The sequence below is a fragment of the Corythoichthys intestinalis genome, chromosome 7 (genome assembly GCF_030265065.1).
Source record: "Corythoichthys intestinalis isolate RoL2023-P3 chromosome 7, ASM3026506v1, whole genome shotgun sequence".
Classification (NCBI taxonomy): Eukaryota; Metazoa; Chordata; class Actinopteri; order Syngnathiformes; family Syngnathidae; genus Corythoichthys; species Corythoichthys intestinalis.
This window is the reverse complement of record NC_080401.1, coordinates 27455368-27476826: the sequence shown is the minus strand read 5'-3', so window position 1 is coordinate 27476826 and position 21459 is coordinate 27455368. Positions and strand designations below refer to the sequence as shown.

The following is a 21459-nucleotide window of genomic DNA, read 5'->3' as shown; positions in this document are numbered from 1 at the left end:
ATTATTTTTTAAATAAGAAGTTTTGGATCTGAATGTTTAAATCCAGAACTAAATATGTTATTTAAATCTTAGATTTATATCCTATATCCTAAATGCTAAATTTGGAAACTGTTGGAACTAAATATTTAGCTTAATATGCAAATTCACATGACTGGAGAACGGAAGTAACAAAATAAAAGCAGGAGCACACAAAATACTCTTTAAATGGTTTCTCCTAAATATGTATTTTACCTATATATTGTTATTATCACAATGACTCATGTCCAAGAGCAGACTGCCACCGTTGAGTAGGTTTTATTCATTTTCAAGCTACGTAAACAGACAGTCTGAGCTGCTCCACCAGCTTTTATTTTGTGACTTCCGGCAGTGGCGCCACCAGGGGGTGTCCAGGGGTGGCCACAGCCCCCCCTACAAATTTGTTGGCCACCCTGCTGCTTGCAGTGTATATCGTTAGATTGTTGTAGCATCAGTTATGCATTTCATCCCAAATGAATGCATTTATTTTGTTTTGTTAAATGTACACCTTATGCCTAATATATACATAACACAATAAAACAGAATTGTTGTGGAACTCAAAATGTTGACTGGACAGTTATGGACTACGCACATTAAATCATTAGTAACATCAAATATTACACGTAACATCAAATATTCTCTCTCGGCTTGGCTACAATACACCAAAGTTGTATCAGTAGCCGTGTCCTTAAGTCTTTTTGATAGTTTTCCCCTGACCTTTTTACTGCAATAATGTAATGAAAACCTGAAATTATGGCTTTTAGTTTTGGTGTGCCACCCCAAGATTTTAAGTGGCCCAATCTGGCCACCCTTATGAAAAATTTCTGGAGGCGCCGCTGACTTCCGGTCTCCAGTCATGTGAATTTGCATATAGACCGCACTCACGTGACGTCACAACCACGCCTCCGCACCATATTGTCCGTCAGCTCGTCGTGTTTACGCATTACCGCTACGTAAATTCCTCCTATTATGGCGTGTTTTTCTGCTCGTTAACATTAATAATCAAAATGGTGAAGGCGTGTGTGGCGGTTGGTTGCAGTAACAGAGAAGATAGACGGAGACACTTGAAGTTCTACCGTATTCCGAGAGACCCAGAAAGGAGAGCGAGATGGACTGCTGCTATTTGACGAGAAAAATGGGCACCAAACGATCACCACAGATTATGTAGTAGTCATTTTATATCTGTTAATATGCATTTAATAACTATTTAGAGGGTTTTGGGCTGACAGCCACAATTAAGATCATTGCGAGGCTAATCGCCGACAACATACAGTTTCAAATTCAAGATGTTTATTTCTTCCGCCATCATTATTTTTTGAATAATATTTAGCTGGTACCAAGTGATAGAAGCTGGCCTCGTCTCCGGATCATCAGTTAAACAGGGGTGTCCAAACTTTTTGCAAAGGGGGCCAGATTTGGTGTGACAAAAATGTGGGGGGCTACCTTGGCTGATTTACGTAGAACAATATATTTAAACAAATTTTAGCAAGCCCTTCTGTGTGTCACATTTGCTTTATTATTATTTTTTTAATTCATAATTTCAACAATCTTGCCTATGTGGCGTTCTCTTTCGACACTCGGGCTCTTGCGAAATACTGCTGCTGTGAAATTAAACTAGCTTCAAGTTGCTATAGTTTCTCGCTGCGTAACTTCCCTGTAATGTTGTACATGTCAGTGTGTCTTGTTTGGTAATATCGCGTCACATCGAACTCTTTGAAAACAGCGACTGTCTCTTTGCAAATGAGGCACAGTTTTTGCGTATTTTATTGAAGAATGAGTCCAATATCCACCTATCCTCTAAGCGTCGGCCATCGCAGTCAACTTTTTTTTTTCTATTGATTGTCGCCATTTTAGAAAATTGGAAGTAAAGGGTCACACGGGGTAATGTTGCCTAGAGTGCTGCTCTTAAAGTTTTTCAAACTTTCGTGAGAATAGGCAGAGTTTCTGTGGACAAGATAGTTGTAGATATCAGGGTAGCAGATGTCAGGCAGAGACGACGAAGACAGCGGGTCGAAAAATATCGATTTAGGCATCAAATATGGATCTGGCGAATGGATAGACTGAAGCTTTTCAACATAAAGCCTTTTATGCAACGCATCCCATATGTTTACAGTGTCTGAAAGCACTGGGGCTTCCATGAATTGCACTATAAATTGCACGACAAATTGAAATGAAACCATTGAGAATACGGATAAACAATGACGGACAATATGGCGGCCGGATACAGCGACACGTCATTCTGTGACGTTGGTGAGTAGGGTCTATTAAGTTAAATATTTAGTCCCGAGCGTTTCCTGATTTAACATTTACGATATAGGATATAAATTTAAGATTTAAATTAAATATTTAGTTCTGGATTTAAACAATCAGGTACAACTCTTCTTATTTAAAAATAGATATTTAAGTTGCTAAATAATGTTGTAAATGTGCAAAAAAAAAGTAAGAGAGACTCTAAAAATTTCACACCATTTTAAACACTGTGTGGCGCTAAATGTGAGAAAATGTGAGAGGAGAGGAGTCTGGCTGCAGCCCGCCTCTCTCAGTACCCTGCGCCGCTCGTCTCAGTAACCATCCCGCAGAAAAATGTTGTCGTAATTTTCAGCATGTGCTGCTTTACAAACGGCGCCCCATATGGGTGTGTTTAAATATTTGTCAGAATTGGAATTGGAGGTGATCCACCGAAATTCATGATTACGCAAGTGAATGGATCACGTTAGAAATCCGCTCCAGGTTTTACCTTGTTGCTCTTGTCGTGGTAGCGCAGGCAGGATGCACCGAGGACGCAGTTTTGCGGATTCACGCAGCGTGTGCTAGCACAGCTGAGCTCAACCGGCCGTATCTTGTCAAGAGTTACCACATGCTCGGAAGCTGTGTGGGTCTCCTCCTCCAGTAGGATGCAATTACATCGTGTCAACGTAGCCCGTTGCTGCCTCCGGGTGCAAACGCATATCTTGTATAGCTACTAGGACACTTAGCGCTTTGACCTTTGACTCGCAGCGGATGACAATACAAAGGTCGCTGGCAGGCAGCGCATCTTTGCGGCTCGAGAGGACGGCGCTTTTAGTAGAATGCCACAGTCCTTCCTGAAAGGTGAAGTAAACTCACATTGCATGTATATTATTATTGTGTATTATTGTTCCAACTAGCATTGGGATATGCTCCTATGTGAAGTCAGTCTGTTACCGGCCAGAGATGAGAAAGCCGGATGTTATTGTTATTACGTAACATGTAGGGCAGCAAACGCGACAATCCACAGGGAATACCGTGCATTAATTTTCCTTTTTACAATTTATCAAATTTATATTTGTATCATGTGCTCTTTTACTGCCGTACAAGCTGCACTCCTACATCGCGAATGCAGTCATATGATGTAGCTATGGGTTGTTGTGCAAATGATGCATTTTGTGGCGGAACACCGGTCGCCGCCATTACACAATCGTAAAGTCATCAATCACGTCGATATAATGTCGTCAGTTCCAAAATAAAACGGTTTCATTTGGAAACTGCTACAAAACGCATTAGCAATACGTTGGGGAGAACGAGGTCTGTCATGTGACGTCATAACAGTTACGTCACGTGAGCAGCTTAGAAACGCTTAGGTTTCATGCTCCAGAGTTGAGTGACTAACCCGAGAAACGGAACGATTACAAGCATTCTGGAACAGTCTTTCTCAAATGTCCTGCTCCACTATGACCTAAAAAATATTTTCCTTTCCTCGTACCGCCATCCTGAACAGCATTACATATCCAGTATCAGAGTCGGTTTAATTGCAAATAAAAATGATGCCACTTTTTTTTTTTTTTTTTGTAAATATAGGGCCTACAACTGTAAGCACTGCGGACAATAAAAATTTCAGACCTATATCTTCCAGTACAATTAATACATCCTTCCAAACAAGCGTTTACATTATCTAATAACTAAAGTTATTTACAACGGTATGTTAAAGTGTATATGACACCTAAAGAAAATCATACTGAGACAATTCAAATACATACAACATTTTGGCAAAGCGCAGATAAAGATGAAATTAGGGCTGCAGCTATCGATTATTTTAATAGTCGATTAATCGATGAACCATTAGTTCGAATAATCAAGTAATCGGATAGGGAAGATGAAAGATTAAATTACCTGAGCTGAGCCTCAAACGGTATTAAAAAATAAATAAATAAATGAGGATCTATGTACAACAAAAGAACAATTGGCTAATTTACATAGCAAAAGTATGCTAGTTTAAATGCTATAAAATGGTAACTTTTTTACAATGCTCTTAACAAATGGTTCAGACTCATATTTCCACAAAAATAGGCTAAAAAAACCCCTTTAAAAATAAATAACAAATGCATTAAAAAAAACATTAGCTCAAACAAAAACATAGCTTATGTTGGTCTTAACAGGGAGCACCTGGATTCAGCCATGTGAAATGAGGCTGACTAGAAGGCACTGTATCCACACAAATCAATAAAACTGAATGCAAACCCTTTCAAAATAAACCATTAAAACACCACTTAAATGAATACCTGAAGCAGCAAAATTTAATTTGAATCTTTTTTTTCTAATCGAATACTCGAGTTAATCGATTAATCGTTGCAGCGCTAGATGAAATGTGTCTTTAAAGCTCCCGTTTAGCTCCTCCTGTCATCATAGTGCTCTGGCGCCTCCATCTTGGTAATATTTCACTAGGTGAAATATTTCGCATTGAGCACGGAGGAGGAGGAAGCGTTTTTCAGCGATTCTGGTTCAAGTGTGGATTTTTCAAACGATATTGTCGATCCAGAGGAAGTATGTGACACAAAGCCAAATATGTTTGTTGTTTGATGACTACTTGAACCTCCTGAACGATATTTTATGTCACCGGAGTTAGTCCAGCTGTTGTCATTTCCCAGCCGCGGCGTCGGAGACTGAGGAAAGAGTATAAACAAAATAGGAGGTATAAGAGCTAGGCTACATGGTAACCCCACCCGAGCAGCTCTTTAAAGTCCTTCCTCTCCTTTCGAACACGAAAAATCACTCAAAACTACCCCGACTCTTGTCAGACACGGCGGCGGGAGTGATTGCCTTCACCGATCGGCCAGCCTCTGGCGGCGAGCATTTTTCAGCAGACAATGACGGCTTATCATTACACTGTTGCGGCCCTGGCAAGCAGTCCCTCTGGAGGCTTGCTGACATTGCCCTGGGTCCGGCCGGTTTGTCCGCCGAGAATGACCCATTTTCGATGTTCATTTCCTTGCTTCGTCTTCGGTGATGGAGGAAAGGGCATAAACAAAAGAGAAGGCGTGAGAGCTAGTTTACATGCTAACCTGAACCGAGCGACTCTTCCACATCTTTCTCGCTTTTCGGATACAAAATATCACACAAAACTACCCCTACTCGTCACACACGGCGGTGGGAGTGATTACCTTCACCGATTGGCCAGCGTCCGGCGGCGAGCAACTTTCAGCGGACTATGACTGCTCTTCATTCCCCTGCTGCGGCCCCGGCAAGCAGTCCTGGCGGATGCTTGCTGACATTTTTTTGACCCATTGCCTGCAATTGAAAACGATGGGCATTAAATTCAATTAAACTAGGAGGACTGGCTGTGGAGTCTTAATTTTCAGTGGCATTGACGGGTATAGACATCAGGGGCTCAAAAAGTACTGGACTTAGTAACTCAGTTACCTCATTGTAGGAGTAATTCGTTACTTTTCATGTTCTACATGTTATTACATTATAAAGTCCATAACATCTTTCACATCAAATATGTTTATATTAACTGAATAAATTGAACTGATTTTTTTCATTCCCCCAAAAATGTAGGTCACACGTTTTTTTTGTTTTTTATTAAATTTCACCTATATAAGCGTATAAGGTACACAAACTTTAAATTTCAAATGCTGTAAGAAAAGAGCCTTTTTGTTGTTACTGTTGTACTGAACCCACACCGAACCGTGACCTCCGTGCTGAGGTACGTACTGAACCGTGACTTGTGTGATTGTCACACCCCTAATATATATACATTTATATATTTTTCAATATGCAGGTAAGGCTCTGAATCTCCTTCCTCTCCTATCTTTGCTCTAGTTGTTTTGATAAAGAAAAGATCATACAAGCTTCATGGATACGTCATTCAAGAAAGTGAAAAGTTATTATATTTTAGCGTTTACAAGGACAACGCCAACTTGCTGATGATAATGCAAACTCAGCAGGAAAACAGTACATTATTTTCAATTAATTGTACCTGGACGCCACAAACTGTATATAAAAAATAAGTTGCCCGAGAGCTTAAGATGACATTCGCCACGCTAAATGCTAACGAGAACGCAAATGCTATGGTAACTCTCTGAACCACCTAGCCAATCATCATTGCGTTTGCAACGGTGTCACCACCTACCCTCTTCACCTCACCATACAGGTTTTAATGGGTTTGAAGTCTAGGGACTGAACTGAGATGGCCATGGGAGGAACTTGATTCTTTGTCTGGTGATTCAATTCTGTGTAGATTTTGCTATATATATTATTACCATTTTCCATTGTCTTTCATGTTCATCATGAAATAACCTGTAAATGACAAATGCAAGCATGGTGTGCCAAATTATAGTTAGGCCTTGGTGGAAGTTTGCGCTTTAAGTAACATTCTAGTTGGACATGTTAATGATAGCAACACATCTAATGGTGCCCAGTTCCAAATAATAAAACGTGTTTTATCATATTAAAAAAAATGTTCAATAAATGGTCTTATATGCTTTTTGTATTATTTGTGTAAAATTTACAATTAGATAAATCATGGGATGATGTAGTTCAAGTGCTGCTCTTCCGTATTCTACATGTTCACTTACAGGCTGCCATGTCAGTTACAATGAAGCGGTAGTGCATTGGGTCTGGCAACTGAGGGATATCATTCCCTCTTTTTTGGACTTTCCGTTCCTGCTGAGCTCTGTGCTTCCGTCCGCTCGAGAAAAAAAGTTTCCCAGGCTTATGTCCTCTTTTCAAAACCATGAAAGTGTTGCCAGGGGACAAGGCAAAAGAAGCAAGCATTCAACCATTGGTCAGTGTTTTGCGCTGCATAGACTCAAGGTCATAACAGAAGCTTTAAATATAACTATATTGAAGTTACTTGTACTGTATAATCAGTTAGAGCTACATTTTTTCTATTTAGCCCTTAGGTTTTGCTACTGTGTATGATGTTCATGGCTACAAGGTAGTGGCAATTGTCTGGTATTGTCCATACTGAAGTAAAGTGCTTGTTCTTGTGACTCATCACTACACTAATAATGTAGATAATATCACTTTATCACAAATGATTTACTTTAAAGTGGGTTGTAAATGATTTACTTTAGAACTCTTAATATGGTCACTTAGTTGTTGATGTAGGCTCTCATTTATATATTCATCAATCCTTTAAAATGATGATAGATTAATTTAGGTGTGAATATTAATGTCGTTCAGTTCCCAATTAGTAGAGTAGTGGTGTTATTGTGAGAGGGAATGGTTATCTGTCTGTCTATCAAGGTCCTCCCTTTTATGTTGCACAGTAGTTTATCTTAGCAAAATTAACATTTCTATGTTTATTCAATTCAGAAAAATGCATGGTCACCCTGTTTTATATACTATACTAAACATATTCCCGATCCATCACATGATTGGAAAGGGTGCCCAATCATGTCACTTTTAGTGACATGTCATGTGACATGTCATGACATGTCAGTTGATTGAAATACATTATACTGAAAAACTGATATCTTAAAAATATATTTAACTTTATTTTCCCTGTTTGACTAGCACGGTGTAAAGCTAATTTATTCAACTATTACTAATAAGATATTTTATTGTTACTGCAATTAGTGTAATTCTGAATATATAGTATATATTTTTTTATGTTTATGTTTTTATGTTTAAAACACTGCTGCTCTAACCCTTTTATAGATCATTGTTGGGATACAGTATTCCCCCTCACCCCCAAAAATTAGGTGTGCTGTTTTTTTCCCCTCCTAAATACATTGTTGAGGTATCAGATCGGGACTTGGACTAGTAGCAAATTATTTGATTGGGGCATTCCTATAACGTACATTAGAATGGTAGCTTTAAATGCCTTTATCTTCTACTTTTTGGTGTTGGGGAAATAATGAGGCAACGATATTCATGCATAGGGTTCACGTATTAAGGGGGCACATTACTTGCTTTGCCCGAGGCGCTACGCCATTGATTTAGCAGCATATTACACGACTACAACATTGCGGCACTGAGCTAAAAGAGAGGGAGGGATGGAGTCTGGGAGAGAGAGCGAGAGAGAGAGCGAGAGAGAAATAGAGGGACTGTGTAAGAGAGAGATGGAGAGAGAGAGAGAGAGAGAGAGAGAGAGAGAGAGAGAGAGAGAGAGAGAGAGAGAGAGCACCTCCCCCAGACAGCAGTGAGACCATCCGTATACTCTCTTTCTCGGACATGTGGTGCATCTCGCGGTAGCAGCAGTAGCATCAGCGGCTGTGGAGGCGACGGCACAGCCAGCCCGTTGTTGGGCTCCTTAAAAAAAATATATATTATTTGAACCGCAGCCCCAATAATCTTGATTACATGCCATTCTGTGATGAGTTTACTGGGCGCCTATAAGAAAAAGAGCACTTACGATGGCTATGAATCTTTGCAGTTGGTCGATAGCGGTAGAGATAGCTTCAGTACCGGCAGAGGAGGGGGAGGAGGCAGCACACTTGGAGGCCCGGTAGCGGCTTTCCACGGACAGAAGGCCAGCTCAGGAAAGGAGGAAAACTGCAGCACCATGGACAGCTCAGGTATGTGTCCACACAACGTCTCTGGTCACTCTCATTATGGCTTTTGTAACTGGAAACGACTCGTGCAATGGCTTGACCACCCTAACCCACATTTAATCTGGAAGAGCAGATGGTTTCTGACTGTAGTGACTCTTTTATCGTTATCACTTGAGCGTTCCTTCTGGTACCCGTGTGGTTTCAATCACTAATATGCTCATATCTGGTTAGTTTGAGTTGTTCTAGTGTCTTGATCCACTTCTGCCAGGTTAGTGTTAAACTCACAAACGTGAGTAAAGCCCTCAGCCCCATTGAGTAATCATTCAAATACATTGTCAGTAGGCTAAAGACGAGTAGACATTGTCCACTTAAAGACTGTATATCCAAATATATCCATATTGTAGACCTTTTCACCATGACATCATATGTACTTCCGGCTGGCAAAATGCCAAGCCGTGTCCAATTGCACCACTAGTAAACAAACCCCTACAACCCATTTCATCAAGGCAGAGTGATTGAGAAAACTGGCTATGTGGCTTGAAGAATGATTTCTGTTGTTATTGTTCAAATATGTCAAGTGTTGAGTCAAAAAAAGATATCTTCATATACAGTTCTTTAGAGTGAGATGGAATGATGGCTATAATTTACTTTTCAACAAGTAGGATGATTCAAAAACATATGTGGTGGGAATCCAGATATATTGTAGTTAACACAATCATTTAGGGAATGATCAATTAATTTTCCTTTTGCCTGGATTAATGGCACTTCAGCTAAAGACTAGTTTTCATGTTTTGCTAAATTACTCAAAGACTGCACAACCAAACATTATGCTGTGCATGTAAGAAAATGTCTAACACGAACCCAATGGACGTATCGTTGTCAGACTGTCTTTTCAGAGGTGGCAAATATGCAACCAGAGAGTCGCAATATACTTATTGAAGCAATTTCGGACATCCAACAGGTTTTGCCGGATTGATTTCGGTGGCACTTGTGGTAAAACAAATCAGTTCAGCAATAGCCAATCCCTTTTTTGCTTACATTTAGCAAAAAGGGAAAAAAGTTATTAGTTATAAAAGTTATTATTATGAAAGTAATTAATTCATTATTTATTGTTGATAAACATTATGAAATGATCTATAGTAGAGGTGGACAACTAATTTTCAAAAAGGGATTATGAGAAGCTGGAGCGGTTGTTATTATTATTGCCTCTTAATGTTTGTTTTTGGTGTGAGTATCCTCCGAAATATATGATGAAGATAATTGATGACTTTCGTGTTGCAGGTGCAACATCAGTTCCTACTCAGTCGCCCCTTTGATTAACTAATGACCACTCTGGGATGTAGGTTATAGTTTGGCCTAAGTCAGCCGTAGACATGTCACACTTTGATATTGTTTATTATAAGCAGTACTACAAATGGGCGGTACTACAAATTTATGTTATACGTAATGGGTCTTCTACTTTTATTCATCTTTCCTCGCTCTGTCTATTGGTTTACATTGTAAATATGTCTTAAACAGTATGAAGAGTGTTTGTTGGTGTTTGAATAAAATTAAGTTAACCCAGGTTAAGTCAATCTTGATGATGGAAGGCTCGATTTATGCTCCACCTTCGTTAATATTTTTCTTATAAATTGTGATGTATTGACCTATTTTTCACATGCACCAATTGTTTGAAATAAAACTAGAAATAGAATCATTTTAACCGAAAGTTTTATTGTGATCAATATATGCAATTAAAAAAATGACATACTATTTGTGTTTATATGTACATGTGTGATGAGGTCATTGTACTATAACTATAACCAGATGAAAAATATTTTGCAGTATTTCCTTGTAACAACAAAATCCATGTCAGTCCTTATGCATTCGGCAACTGTAAAATTATTTGTAATTTCGCCTCATTTTGGTCACTCAAGTGGCCAGCGTATCAATCTACACCTCTTGTTAACACAACAGATTGTTTGAAATTTTTCCACGAACGATAACGGAGTGATAAGAATAAACATACAATCTTTTAGGTGGATTCTCTAGCTTTGAAGCACATCCTTAATTTAAGTGCCTGTGACAGCATGACAAAAATCTTAAATAGCATTATTATGTGAATTAGAATAATATTTTGAGACGATTCGACATATACAACAATTTGGCAAAGTGAAGATGACAAGTAATTAGTCTTTTAATCTGCCGTTTAGCCCCGCCTGTTATTATAGCGCTCTTGCCTCCCCAGCTGGATGATGACGTCGGCAGGGTCACAATTTCATCCGATTTAGAATTCAGCCCATTGAGAGAGAAGATTCAGAATGAGAAAAATACGACACAGAGCAGCAAAATGTCATCATTGTTTCAATGTCTCTACTCCAATATTTTTACAGGAGTTAGGGTTAGGTTAGTATTCTTCCCCAATTGCTAAATAAATGGTATGGTCATGGCAAATAACAGTGTTGTGCTAAATGGAATATGAAATATTAAAAATGCATTTATTCAGTACGACAGGGCAAAATTACTGCATAATGGTCAAAGCTGTCCACTTCTTGACCTCCCGAATGGTATTTTATGCCACTGGAGTTAGTCCGGCTTTTCTCATTTCCCTTCCCCGGCTTCGGAGAAAGAGGAAAGGGCGTAGACAAAGCAGGAGGCGTGACAGCTAACCGCCATGCCAACCTGAACCGAGCGGTGTTTCCAAGTCTTATTCTCACCTTTCGAATATGAAAAATCACAGAAAACTACCACGGATCACATCACACGGTGGGGGGGATGACTGTCTTCATCAATCGGCAAACCCCCGGGGGCGAGCAAGTTACAGCTTGTCGTTCCCCTGCTGCGGGCAGGAATGCTAGTTGACGGGGAAGCATCTGGAGAATAAGCGCCGAGCGGCTGTTCCAATCTTTTTTGCCTTTCAAAAACGAAAAAATGCACAATACTACCCCAACTCATGTCACACACGGCGGCGAGGGTGACAGCCTTCACCGATCGGCGGCAAGCAAGTTACAGCTCGTCATTCCCCTGCTGCGGGCAGGAAGGCTCATTGAGGGGGAAGCATCTGGAGAATGAGCGCCGAGCGGCTGTTCCATCTTTTTTGCCTTTCGAAAACAAAAAATGGCACAAAACTACCCCAACTCTTGTCACACGAGGCGACGACGGTGACAGCCTTAACCGATCGGCACTTTATCTTATTGTCAGCTGCTGGTTTTGATTTAAGGCGTATGGCGAGGTAAATCCACACTGGCGCTTTGTAGCTACTAGCTGGTAGCTGATCAAAACATTCCCCTTCTAACCACATACTGTATATAGGCGCTTCCAGGAGTTCACGCACAGCAGAGAAAAAGTCCCAGAGCCTCATATACGTCGTGCTGAATCCATTTTTGGAGATTTCGTGGGTTCCTCTGGTTTGATTTTGCAGTTTTAAGTTTGGTCGAGGTAAGCAGTGTGTAGACATACTTCATGTTGTTCTGTCTAAACCGGAAATCCGTAGCAGAAAATATCAAAGATGGCGCCGTCCAATTTTCGCTCAGGAAACTTGTCTATAAGAAATCCAAATATACCTGAGTGTGAGAAAGGCCTTTAACCACTGTCATAGCCTGCACGTTACAGCAAATTGTGCATCTTAAAATTAATCAGTTTAAATATAGGATGAAGTAATGACTTGTTGAGAAGTTTGAGTAAGTTTGCTCTTGTGTGCGTTTGATAGTTTGAGACGATCTGACTACATGCATTATTAGACCTGAGTTTCACCCCGTAATAGTAATACAGCTGTGTAGTGTGAACTGTTGAGTAGCCCAAAAATACCACATGCTGATGCAAAATTTTCCTGTGTAATATTTCCTCGTGAAATAATCGTTTACATACTTGAAAATAAACTGAGCTTTAAAAGGCTTCTTGTGTTTTGTGAGATGTTGTTTTGGTTAATGATCCAAGTCCTCGAAACTGATCTTTGCTGTTTAGCAGCAATGTTGTGTGCAGTAAAAGCAGTCTGTTTTCACTCAGTTTTATTGCAACATGTAAAACTACACCAGCTCACGCTGGTTTTTCACAGTCACACATACTTGATTATATAATGATGATTATAAGAGTGTTTTATCGTGAAAAATTACCAAATTTTCTCAAATGTAAAATTCTTGTGCAGTGTTTCCCCAAGGATTTTTTGAAGCTGCGGTGGTGGGCTGTATGGGAGTCGGACTGACTCACCATGTCGTGCCATGGCAAAATTGCGTCATATCATGACTTTTTTTTTTACATTTTGTTTCCCAAAAGAACCATAACAAAGATCTATTTGAAATATTTCATGAGCCAGGCTAATATCATAGCTCTCAGCTACGGTTCATGTACGTAAAATGCGTGGCTGATTACAGTTACATTACTCTACGTAATAATAAGACTGGTTTTTCTCCTACCAATAGGATGACTTGCATTTCGTAGTCCTTCTTTTTCCTTTTATTTGGCCCTAATATATACTACATTAACACAACAATAATAGTACTTCTGTTAATGGATACATGGTGTAGGTTTGCATAAGGACGTTAGGGACATTAGGAGCTTTTCAGGATGCTCAACTTGTCCCCACCAAATTTTCAGCAACTTTTTTTGCATTTTATAATGAGTTCAGTTATAAGGTCATTTAGATGGTCTTCACAAATTTGGTAAGGATAGAATTGAACCTACCATTATTTAGTGAATTACTTTCATTATGTTCAGACTTACACTGATACCATTTTTTCCCCTCAAATGCACGTTTGATTGGCAGATGACTAAATTCCCTTGTTTTCAATCTACTAGAAATCTAAAAATAAGTGAAATTATCTGCCGGTGCTTTAAGTAAATTTTACTCAGATTTCTTGAAATAAGATTATTTTCAGATAGCTATTTTTAACACACTTATTTTAAGCAAAAAAAAAAAAAAAAAAAAAAAGCTTTTTTTTTCGTCAGGAATGTTCTTAATTCAACAAGCATTTTTCTCCTTGATTTTGGTGAAAAATGACCAACCTTTAGATGTATGGGCTTAATAAGAACAAATGGTAATATTTACCTAAGGTAAATTGAATAATCTGACCCATTAATCTGTTAACTAGTCTTAAACACTCAAAACAAGATGGAGAAAATTATTCAGATTTCAGAAAAATCATTGTATTTAAACGTTCTAAATTTGCATTGCGAAAGTTGGTACGTCAATACAGTTTATTTTTGCATTGATCATTTAGCCTATCAATTAATTAGCTTCTAATTGGTGGTGAGGAATGTAGACCTGACCCCCGTTCACCCAATCTGTTGGGTCTTATTACGGTAATGTCTGTCCCCAGCAAAAAGTGTACATGCAGGCAATGTTCCCTCTAATTTTTTGTGTGTCTGAGCAAACACACCTGCTCCCTGAGCACACTGCGGCCCACGGTGAGCAACATCAGATGTGTACCGTATTTTTTGGAATATAAGTCGCACCAGCCAAAAAATGCGCAATTAAAAGGTAAAAACATATGTCGCACCATCGTATAAGTCGCATTTTTGGGGGAAATTTATTTGGTAGAATCCACCACCAAGAACAGACATGTCATTTTGAAAGGCAATTTAGAATAAAAATACAATAGAGAACAGCAGGCTGAATAAGTCTACGGTATGCTAACATTACATGACTCATAAACAACGAACTGAGAACATGCCTGGTATGTTAATGTAACATAACTATTTAGAGTTATTCAGATAACTATAGCATAAAGAACATGCTAACTAGCAACAATGATATAATAATGTGTGAATAAGTTCACATACAATATGAGTCGCTCCAGAGTATAAGACGCACCCTTTGCCAAACTATGAAAAAAACTGCGATTTATAGTCTGTATAATACGGTACATGGCGGCCACACACCATATCACGCCTTTTCACGCCTATTAGCATTTCTACTGCCCGTAAATTATCTAGTATTAAGAGCATTTAATGATTAATATCCATAATTAAAATATCTTAATAAATGTCACTAGAATACACACCAATCTGACTTAAATTGCACCTTATTTTTCACATCTTAATATATAGGACTAGCATTTGGTGTACTGATATGTCAGTGCTCTCATCTACTATCGGTGTATGCCAGGGTGCATTTTTAACACTGCACATAGTCTCGTTCTCCACGATCTCATTTATTGAGTTTACAAATTCAAAGGCATAGTTTTTACTTCGCTAGCTTTCTGGTATACTTACATACTTTGCCATGTGATTGCGGATTTTTTGAACTGACACCATTGGCGCATTCATTTCGATGGAAAGTAAAATATCGTCAATGAGAACTTCAACTTGCTCTGGGTCAGATTTTGTTTTGTGGGACGGCTCGTTTCTCTTCTGTCGGTCTTTTTGCATTCTCCCGCAATAATGTACCAATCGCCTGTCCCATCTTGAGTCTTCGTAATTTTCAACAGCTTTCAAATGACTTTTCTGCTGAATATGACACTTGAGGTAGTCCAACTTCCATTCAGCCCGCATTTTTCCCTCTGAAAACTCACTTGATACTTTGGCTTCGTGGCAAATATCACACAGTTTCACCGCTTGTTCGTCTATTTGCATATGCTCCTCCAGCAGCCACTCCATTTTATATGAACCACATTTCTTTTTTACTTTGGCTTGGTGAGTGGATGTGTCACTGCCCATTCGTTTCGCCATGATAAGGGGTTGGCCTTTGCGTCTCGCAACTCTGCCGCACTCACGCACTGTTGATAGCTTGCTATCCTACACCGCGCGTGTAGGCTGGGCAATACACAAGCAATGTCAACGCTATGATTGGCTGCGTAGCGGAAGTGAACCTTATCGTATCATTGCTGGACACCTGTCACTCACCGAGTTACAACGCAATAATACGTTTCTGTTGATTTTTTTTTTGTGTGCGCAGCATAGAATTTCTTGTGCGCAGAGTAGGTGCCAGCAGTGCGCGATTGCGCACGTGCGCAGCTTAGAGGGAACATTGCATGCAGGTTATGCTGTTATATGGTCCCTACCAATATCGAGACCAAACCTACGCCCTTGTAATGGATCCATTTCAAGGAGTAGGGGGAAATTCTAATTGCTGTGTAAAGAGATTTACTAGTTTCGTTGAGAACGTGAATATTTTTTGCTGTTGTTGTTCGTGAACTACATTTCCACACAAACGCTCATTGAGGTACCAACTACCTCAGCAAGGAGAAGAATGACAGTCATTTTTCGAGTGTCCCAGAGCTCGCGAAACTTGGATAAAAAGAGCTAGTGCTGCAACGATTAATCGATTAACTCGAGTATTCGATTAGAAAAAAAGATTCAAATTAAATTTTGCTGCTTCGAGTATTCGTTGAATTAAAGTGGTGTTGTCATGGTTAATTTTGAAAGTGTTTGTATTTAGTTTTATTGATTTTGGTGGATACACTGCCCTCCAGTCTGCCTCATTTAACATGGCTGAATCCAGCTGCTCCATGTTAAGACCAACATAAGCCAAGTTTTTGTTTGAGCTAATGTTTTCTTAATGCATTTGTTAGTTAGTTCATAGGTATATTTAGCCCTTTTTGTAGGAATATGTGTCTGAACCATTTGTTAAGAGCATTGTAAAAAAAAACAACAAAAAAACTGCGTTTTCTAGCATTTAAGCTAGCGGACTTTTGCTATGTAAGTTAGCCAATTGTTCTTTTGTTGTACATAGATCCTTGTTTATTTATTTTTTTAATACCGTTTGAGGCTCAGCTCGGGTATTTTAATTTTTCATGTTCCTTTTCCGATTACTCGATTATTCGAACTAACTAGTTCATTGATTAATCGACTACTAAAATAATCGATAGCTGCACCCCTAAAAAGAGTGCATTTCTCAAAGTTTCGTCAGCCGTGATTGTGTATATCCGTCCGCCGAAACAGCCTGGTAGCAGATATACAAGTACGCCTGCCCCTCTGCTATTGAACACGTTGTTGATATTAGCGCGGCGGCGCTCTCCCCGCCTCTCGGCGCAATTTTATTCAAACTTGCCGTTCCGTCCAAGACGGCCGTCCACTGCTTACTTTCGCCGAAGAGTCCGATCCAAAATACTGTAATGCCCCGGATGGGGGTAAGAAGGAGAGGAGTCTGTATTGGCTTACCCACATTCTTGTGGTAACAATAATAAAGAAAAACAATAACAAAATACCAGCGGGCTGCCGTGACATGCGACCGCAATCTCGCTTCCCTCTACGTCACAGCTCCTCCTCCGATTGTGTCATAAAGGGGCCTCGCGGAATTACGGACATTACAATACACAATGAATAGGTTGCCGCTGAACCCTACACACTAGGTTGCAGCTAGTTTGAAACTGCCTTAAATTTAAAAAAAAAAAAAAATCTACATCTCTTTTGCACGGCGTGGCGGCTTTTATTTTGGTGTGGCGGTCCGCCACAATAATTAATATGTAGGGGAAACCTTGCTGTGCCTCTTGACGCATCATGACCCTTACCTCGGTCACGTGATATGTTACTCTGAAAAATAAGCTCACAAACCGGCAAATATGAGTAGACAAATTAAGTCTTGGTAGCGCTTGTTTGCTAAAAAAAACTGTGAGGTTATAAAAAAAATGCCAACGACCTCCCAAAAGCAGAGGCTTCATTTAACAGGAAATGTAAAGGGTCCCACCTAATATACTGGTTCATCGCAACAACTGACTCATGCAATACATAAGTAAATTGGCTTTTCCAACCTTCAGCGCATTTAAAGCGCTTTGACACTGCCACCTCATTTACCTACTTACGACATAGCATCAGAAGCAATGTGGGGCTCAGCATCTTGCTTAAAAATACGTTGACATGGTCACCATGGCAGGCGATCGAACCAACAACTTTCGGTTTGGAGATGACTACTCGACCAATGAGCCACGCCGCCCTAGTAAGCAGTATGCATAATGTGTGGCGATTAAGTTACCAAACGAGGTAATGAAACCACTTGGGCCTGTGGACAGCTTTAGTTTTTTTTTTGTTTTTCTGTTTCTCTGATGGTGTGGCTTTTTGATGGTGTGGAGTTTTTAAAGGGTGGAAGGAAAGAATGTGAGCGAGGACAGAAGCAATTAACTATCAAGCATCACATTAACTATTGTGAGTGCTGGTGCCTCCTTCGACGTTCTTGTCACTGAGTGTAATTGTTTAAGAGGCAATTGTTGGAGAGGATTAAAAAGTCACAGTACATTGATTCAGCATTATAGTGACTGTTTTTTTTTATGTACCTAACATTTGTTTTTATGCTAGTAATTTAATTTTGTTTTTGCTGTATTGTTCTGTCATAGACTACTTTAAATGACAGTCCATGAAAATAATGCTGACATTAAACTGGTCTGTGGTGCAAAAACTTTAGGGACTAGTGCTTTAGGCCACCTGACTCTACATGCCCTTAAAGGGAAGTACAACACTTGGCCTTCATGTAAAACACAGTTGCTCAAAGCATTTAAGTATGCAAATTTATCAAACCTCTTATGATGGAGAAAATAGGGTTTAAACACAAAAAACCCCCAGCACACTAACAGGCTGAAGGCTGTACGCATACCTTCGACCGGCTAACTAGGAATGTATATTCACAATAAGTCTGCAATGAATTGATCAGACAAACCCAAACTGAACCACAGACAAACTCACTGCCCTCTCAGCTGGGCTGTACTATTTTAATGCATACACTGCACTATCCTCCCCACACAATCCCATCACGGTGCTGGGTACTGGCTGCCAGTCGGGGACCTCACAGCCACAGCAATAGGGAGGTATGTGGATTCCACACTTTTCTGAATGGCGGACTTCCTGGGGCTGGGCCTCCTCTTCGTCTGGGCTGTCGATTGCGGGGGTTGGAGAGGTAGGGGCTCCAGTCCTACGACACCCTGCGGTGGCCTTTTGGCGTTCTTCCGCTTCCATCTTCCTCTCTTTTTTCTACCTCGGCATTCTCCTTGGGCCCCAGCACGGTTCACCGGCGGGGCACCAGGGTGTCACCCCTTCCGGTCCTTTCCTGCCCCGGGCTGCGGGGGTGCCGTGATGTGCCGCATCGGTTAGAGGTTGCAGTTATGGCTGGTTGTCTGAGTGGGCGGGCGGCGGTGGGTGCGGACTTGGGGTGGGCGGTAGTACATCCCCCCGTCCTTTCTCTTAAAGCTGGTTAATGCTGGCATGGATGATCCGGGGGACCGCCCTGGGTGCCAGTGGCATGACAATGACCCCTTCACCAGAGGTGTGGGGGGAGAGTTGTGCCGCACTCGCTCCCCTCTTGAACGGTGGGGTCGGTGTCAGGGCCCCAGGGCAGCCCCAGCGCAGCATTTCCACTTTTCTGAAGGACAATCGTGCGTCTGATTGGGTTCACGCATGACTGGGTGCAATTAGACACACTAAAGTAGAGAGATTTTCGGTGCCAGGATTAGCGATCAGGTAGCATAGAATATGATGCCAACATATCCACACTTACTGGTGATTTACATAATAATGGGCTGAGCTACCTCACATTGCTGAATTGTCTACGCTCCATCCAGCCTAATCAGGTCTCCTTTTGGCGTACCTTCCCTCCTCTTTCGCCTTGGTTATCAGGCTCCCCAAATGGTTTCCACGGGTAAATATTATTATCTAACGAGAGCACCACTATGTTCATAGGTAGCATAGGCGTGTAATAATGTATTTCTTGTTGTTGTTTGTTCTTCTTTTTTGTCTACTTCCTTCCTTTCTGTCCCCTCTTAAGCCTTTCTTTTTTGCTGATTTCTTTTAATAAATAAAACATAATGAACAACCACAATGACAGTATATGAAACTACAATGTGATACATTAAAACTGTTCAGACCATAAGGACTGGGGTTGGGCATCAAGCATTGAGCATCGATGGTACCCGGTTCTAACACTCCGATGGTCCCGGAACCGTTCAAATTGTTAAATTTCGATTCCATGTTTCGATGCCCTGACCGACAAGCGGAAAAAAATTGCTGCCTAAAACCACGAGAAAAAGCCACATGTAGCGTGTGTTTGTGCAATTTGAGTACAACCATGGACACCGTGCGGCGTCCAAGTGCCGAGTAGTATAGCTGAGTGCCGCGCCGGTCCTCTAACCAGTCAGAAAGGTAAGTAAAACAATAAATTACGTCTATCTTCTGCTGTCCCCGCGATCTGACCCCGGATTAAGCAGTAGATGATTGATGGATGGATGGAAAATAGTACGAGAATAAGTCGTATTATTATGTCGGGCTATGGTCGATATCATGTATATAGAACTAGATGCGAAATGACAGACTCGGCAGAGTTAGAACATGTATAGAGGACTAGATGCGAAATGACAGACTCGCTGGCATTTGCAAACAGCCGCCATCTTAAAGCAGTAGACGCCTCTGTTAAAATTAACAGTATTAAAAGATCTTCAAATTATAACCAATAGAAGAATATATACTAATGCTTCGTCGTAGCTCCCAGCTAAGGTACACGTATGGCAAAAGAATATGTGTAAATGTTTTCTCCGTGAGCTTTTGAAACATAAACATCTTTGTGAAGTTGCACTCCTATGGAAAGGAACTTCATCACATTTAAGTTCAAAGACTGATATTTATAAGAGTTAAAAATATCCCTGTGAGAAGTTCATATAAATCATAAATTTCATATTTATTGTTTTAATAATAAATAATAAAATAATAATAATACATGATACCTAATATAAAATTCATACATTAAAAAAATCATCTAGAAGTTAAGACATTAATATAAACTAATACATTTTTAAACATTAAATTTTTTTACCCTGTATTTTTTTTTGGGGGGGGGGGGTTATTTTTTTTAACCCCGCCTCTTAAAAGAATCAGAATCAAGAATCGTTCAGAACAGGAATCGAAACATGGAATTGAATCGGAGCCAGAATCGTTCATTTTCAAACGATGCCCAACCCTAATAAGGACACCCAGATTCCAGATTCCTTAGATATGAAGAATATTGTGTCTCAGCAGCTAAACAAGAAAGGTAAAAAAAAAAAATAGAATAATACAAAATGATAATGACATAATGAGAAAGTGTGGGCAATTTGCTATACACACTTCTGAATGGCTGAAATATTACGGGCATTGATAAAATATCTGCCCTCGTGTTGGGCAACCACCACCTGGAAATGGCATGGCATACTATGCAATTTTCTTCAGTGGCCAAGTCAGTGGACTGATCTAGGTCAATATTATTGTTGATAAAATTAAAGGTTGCTACTGGTAAATACAGACATTGGTTATATTCTGGGCTCCAGTGTTATTCTGTCATTGACTGCAATCTATTTTCATACAAGTTTAACAAATTACAGTTTTATTTAAATCAAAATGTTCTAATATTTTTATCCCTTCAAGATTGAAATATTGTACATAAAATGTAAATTGTGGAATAGGTTTATAGGAACCTCTTAAATTAGAATGGAGAGTCACACTTTGATTTCAAATCCACTGTGGTTGTGGATAGAGGAAAAATGCAAAACTCACCGTCCAAATATTTTTGAATGTAACACAATTTCTGTTGTAAAACAACACAATTTTCTTCAGAATGATTGAGTAAAGCTCTTCTTTCTCCAGATATGGATGCTAACTATGGTGGAGGACTGCTTGATATGGTAAAGGGCGGAGCTGGAAAATTCTTTAGTAACTTCAAAGACAATCTCAAGGACACACTGAAAGACACATCCACCAAGGTCATGCATCAGGTTTCCACGTAAGTCTTCATAAATTACACATTTATTTTTTTACAATGAGCTAAGGAATTTATATTAAA

At 39.9% G+C, this 21459-nt stretch overlaps 1 protein-coding gene across 3 annotated transcripts in view; it reads left to right on the top strand.

Moving 5' to 3' along the window:
* Window positions 1-2575: 2575 nt before the first annotated feature.
* The window catches only part of dnajc6 (DnaJ (Hsp40) homolog, subfamily C, member 6), a 76129-nt gene continuing 57245 nt past the window's right edge, over window positions 2576-21459 (top strand). For 2 of the 3 annotated variants that reach the window (XM_057840865.1, XM_057840864.1), the window contains exons 1-2: window positions 8446-8774; window positions 21264-21399. In XM_057840865.1, coding sequence (XP_057696848.1) covers window positions 8573-8774; window positions 21264-21399 — 338 coding nt within the window. In that variant the 5' untranslated portion in view covers window positions 8446-8572. Of the gene's footprint in view, window positions 3106-8445; window positions 8775-21263; window positions 21400-21459 lie in introns of those variants that run through there. The other variant, XM_057840866.1, reaches the window with a different exon arrangement.